Source organism: Cyprinodon variegatus, unplaced genomic scaffold (assembly GCF_000732505.1).
Source record: "Cyprinodon variegatus isolate N-32 unplaced genomic scaffold, C_variegatus-1.0 Scaffold79, whole genome shotgun sequence".
NCBI lineage: Eukaryota > Metazoa > Chordata > Actinopteri > Cyprinodontiformes > Cyprinodontidae > Cyprinodon > Cyprinodon variegatus.
In genome coordinates, this window is record NW_015150532.1 from 1595341 (window position 1) to 1599435 (window position 4095).

General features: G+C 41.8%; 1 protein-coding gene across 3 annotated transcripts in view; it reads left to right on the top strand.

The window, feature by feature from the left end:
* Positions 1 to 3841, top strand: part of lrp8 (LDL receptor related protein 8) — a 152517-nt gene extending 148676 nt beyond the window's left edge. For 2 of the 3 annotated variants that reach the window (XM_015373009.1, XM_015373010.1), the window contains exon 18: positions 1557 to 3841. In XM_015373009.1, the coding sequence (XP_015228495.1) occupies positions 1557 to 1897 (341 nt within the window). In that variant the 3' untranslated portion in view covers positions 1898 to 3841. The remainder of the gene's footprint in view (positions 1 to 1556) is intronic. The other variant, XM_015373011.1, reaches the window with a different exon arrangement.
* Positions 3842 to 4095: the final 254 nt, after the last annotated feature.

Below are 4095 nucleotides of genomic sequence, written 5' to 3' on the forward strand. Positions count from 1 at the left end.
GTCTCTGTCTAGAACAGTGCACTCCTAGGAACAGCTAAGATACTGCGCAGAACCCTCAAACTCCCAGGCCTCTGGAAGAGGACCCGAGCTTGAGGATGACACATACCGCCCCCATCTCTGTCGCCTGGATGTGACATCATGGGGGAGTCATTTTCGCTTACAATATTGACATTTGATCTTCTACAATTCCTTGGATTCATGTACGCTCTTGTATGTTAGAGCCTTTACCGTCACGTTTCTAAAGTCACCGTGTAATTTTTCTTTACTTTTATTGATAATTGGACTAGACTTGTAGCAACTCAAGCTCATTGCTACCCTATAAGTCAGTGTATAAATGGAACATTTTTTGTGTTCAAATCAAAATAGATTGGAACTGCCCACAGTGTGAATTTCCAACCTTGATAATGCTTGGGGATTATGTTTCTATCAAGGCGGATTAAGTCCTCATCAGCTCCAGATACCAGCAAGTTTTGGTCCAAAACCTTTAGGTGATTGCTAGAAAGCTGAAGGTGGGGAGAAATTCTATCCTTTAGCATCAGGTTCAGAGCTTAGAAAGGTTTTAAAACCTTGCATTTCAACAGGTGAACTGCTGTATTGTTAACTGAGGTTCACAACACTGGACTACCGTAGATGTTATTATCTCTTTTTCAGAAACACCTGTTGTTCTTCTCATTTAACTTCGAACAAGAAAATAAAAACGGGACTTTCTTTAGTTTATATAACCAATTTTAGCCTTAGCTAAGAAATATGTCCGGCTCAGTCAACCTGTTTTTCTTTTTTAAGGTATTAGCTGAGGATTACATTTATGATTTTCCATGTTTTTCTCCAACAAAAAGACCAGAGTAGCAAATAAGTCTTCACATAACATCTGAGTCATATGTCTACCCAAAGAAATACATAAAAATGAATAACGCTTTCTTAATTTAAACGAGAGGAAAAATTTGTCGGTATTGCAGCAAGCTAACTAAATAAATTTCTATGGTAACATTGGGCTTGCCTTAAAAACATATTATTCTATTTAAATCCACTGGATAGTTCTGCCAAGAATAGGACATGTTTTCTCTATGGGCTTTAGACTAAAACCCTGTTCTCGATTAAATGAACTGGAACAAACACAATCAGTGTCCATTTGCAGATGACTGATCTGATTTTGCATGCAACATGAGAAGGTAATATGGAGAAAAAAAAGGCTTTATCCCGCCATGACTGTTTGAACAGGGTTTAATTGGTGTGATTGTAATGATCCAGTTTTAAATCAGATATTTTAGAGCAAATTTCATGTGGTGCAGTCACAGGTAGGCAAAGTCTTAGGTTGTGCCTCATAGGGTCCCAAGCTAGACCTTAATGACGTTTATTTGTCTGGTTTGGAGTTTGGTTTTGTGTCTGTTACTCATTTTAATGTCATACCTCACCACACACAGACAGCCTCTTCCCTCTCTGTCCCCCGCATGTCCTATGTCCTCTCTACACCTGTCATTTCACACCATGGACTCCTTATGCCTTGTTAACGCTCCCCCCTTCCCATGTCCCTGCTACTGTGTGTTAAACGCATGCAGTTCCTATCGTTGCCACAGTGGTGTTCGGCCTGGTCTGCGCCGGCGTCTACCTGGTGTGGCGGAACTGGAGGCGCAACTCCACCAAGAGCATGAACTTTGACAACCCGGTGTACCGCAAAACCACCGGCGAGGGCGAGGAGGACGAGATCCACATCGGACGGACGGACGCCATGGGACACCACGTGCACCACCACGCGTATCCTCAGGGGGTGAGCATGGGGGTCGTCGGAGCCGGAGGAGGCACATGCCCGCAGTTCATCGCCCTGCCTCTAGGGGGCAGCATGCCGGATGCAGGAACTCACTGGTACACGGAGCAGCCTATGCTCTCTACTGCAAAGTGAAGCAAAACACCGACTGCTGGTGCTGATGGACGCTCAGGCACACGCGCACACACACGGTGAAGTCAGAACGAGCTTGGATCGAGTTTACCGAAGGGATGAACGGCCTATCAACGCTTCATTCAGCCATGCAGCCATCCCCTCTGTCAAATTTAATATAAAACCTGCAATTCATCATTTTACAAATGAAAGTCATGATTGTGAGTAGATGCTGGGAATAAATTACAAATAATTGGTGTGTGTTAATGTGCTCCTTAAGCTGGAGAAGTCCAGCGCTGGTTTTTACTGAACGCTGAAGAGATGCTTGTTTTTGATTTCACAAAGAGGTTTGGCTGAGCTCCAGTTTTGTCCTTCACTTGTTAATTTGACTCTTTGTTTTATTCCTGGTTGGCAGTGGAGCTCTGGGACAGCTGCTAAAGAAAGAGGAGCTCCTAAACTGGGGCGGCCATGTGTTGGTGAGACAATCCATGTAGATTGGTGTTCCCAATCCCAAATGGTTTTACTGGAGAAGTCTTGTGTTGTGAACATGTTTGTGAATTAATTGGGGTGAAGTCGCCATGTAGTTAAACACTGTTGGTTTTGGTCATTTATTTAATTTAGTAAAGAGCTACAGATTCAGAGAGTGGGATGGAAAAAGGGAGTCTTCTATAAAGCTTTCTGACTTGTGGCTTTTTTAGATGTTTTATGGTCTGAGAAGAGCAATAGGCTGCAGATATCAGCCCGCTGATTGATGGAAACCTTTGAGTGTTGATTTGTCGACCTGCTTTTTGACTGTGACACATGCACACACGCAGCTCCACCCACCATGCAGCGCTGTGCGATCCCCACTGTTCTCCAGAGGACAGGGACGAGATGCAGTGGCTCCTCTGCAAACACAAGCAGCATGCATAACTGCTCACCAGCTGACAACAGCAGACATTCGTTGTTCCATACTCACACGCATGCTGCACGGTTGAATCAGCGGCCGGCTTTTCTCCCGTGGTTATTTGAGCGGACGGCTTGTCATAGCACCGTGCAGAAGGACCCAGCTGGTGCCGGACCGGTCATGCAATGTAAACAGTAGGAAAAAATGCCCGACTTTTGATGCAGAGCGGTTGGAAGCGACCAATCTTTGGGGCGATCACGTTCCCCGCTGGTTTAGCCTCATCACCGACAGAGTTGCGAACCTTAAAATTCCCAGTGTGTGCTCGTAAAAATGCATGTGTGCCAATATCTCCATCGCACAGCCATATTTGAAACTGTTTTTTGGATGCTATGTGTTGCACAATCCTCTTAGAATGCCTTCTGTACTGTTTTAGTCATGGAAGAAGAAGTTTGTCTGTGTGAGTTTGTTGACCTCTGTGTGTGAAAGCGAGTGTGTGACAGCAGAAAAGCTTGGAGGGTGCTTTTTGATTCATCGGGTTTGTAAATATGTTTTCATAGCGTTTTTTGATCATGTATAATTCTGTAAAAGAAGAGCTGTAAATAAGATTTTAGATAAAGTGTTGACACCTATATTAATTTATTTGTATGAAGAAAGCACTGTTTTCTCCTGATTGTTTCAGATCAGAGTTATCCACCAAAGTGGTTTGTTTTAGTTTGTGTTGTTTCTTGCTGTGCATCCTTTAGCATCCTTTTTTTGTGAAAACTTTCTTTGTTTTGTTTTTTTCTTTTGGCCTTCGCATAAGATTCAGATGCTCCTACAACCACCCACTCAACAAGAAACAAACTCTACATTTTCAAATCTTTATTTCACTTAGAAGATTGGTTATTATTTATGTGTGCCTTTTTTGTTTACACTTCATTAATCTTGTATTTCTTGTTTTTTTTATATAAAAAGAAAATGTATCAACCAGCTGCTGCACAACTAACAATGAACTGTATTAACAACAAACTGGTTCCATGTTTTGATTTTCCATAATTGACTAGTTTTGAATATTTCTCTTTATTGTTATATAAAATCTGATAAAACCAAAGCCTGTTGTCTTTGTTTCTTTTTAAAATTTGTGTCCTTTTTGAACCCTAATGAGGTACATTCTCCTAATAAATAGAAATATATCAAACAATCGAAACTTGCTTTTTGTAAAAGTGAATTAAATTACACAGTGGGTTACAATAAATTAGTCGTTAGGTTTAAGTTGATTAAGGGTTCTGGTTTAGAAAGGGCTTTGCTTTATAAAGGGCTCTGGTTTATAAAGTGCTCTGGTTTATAACTGGCTCTG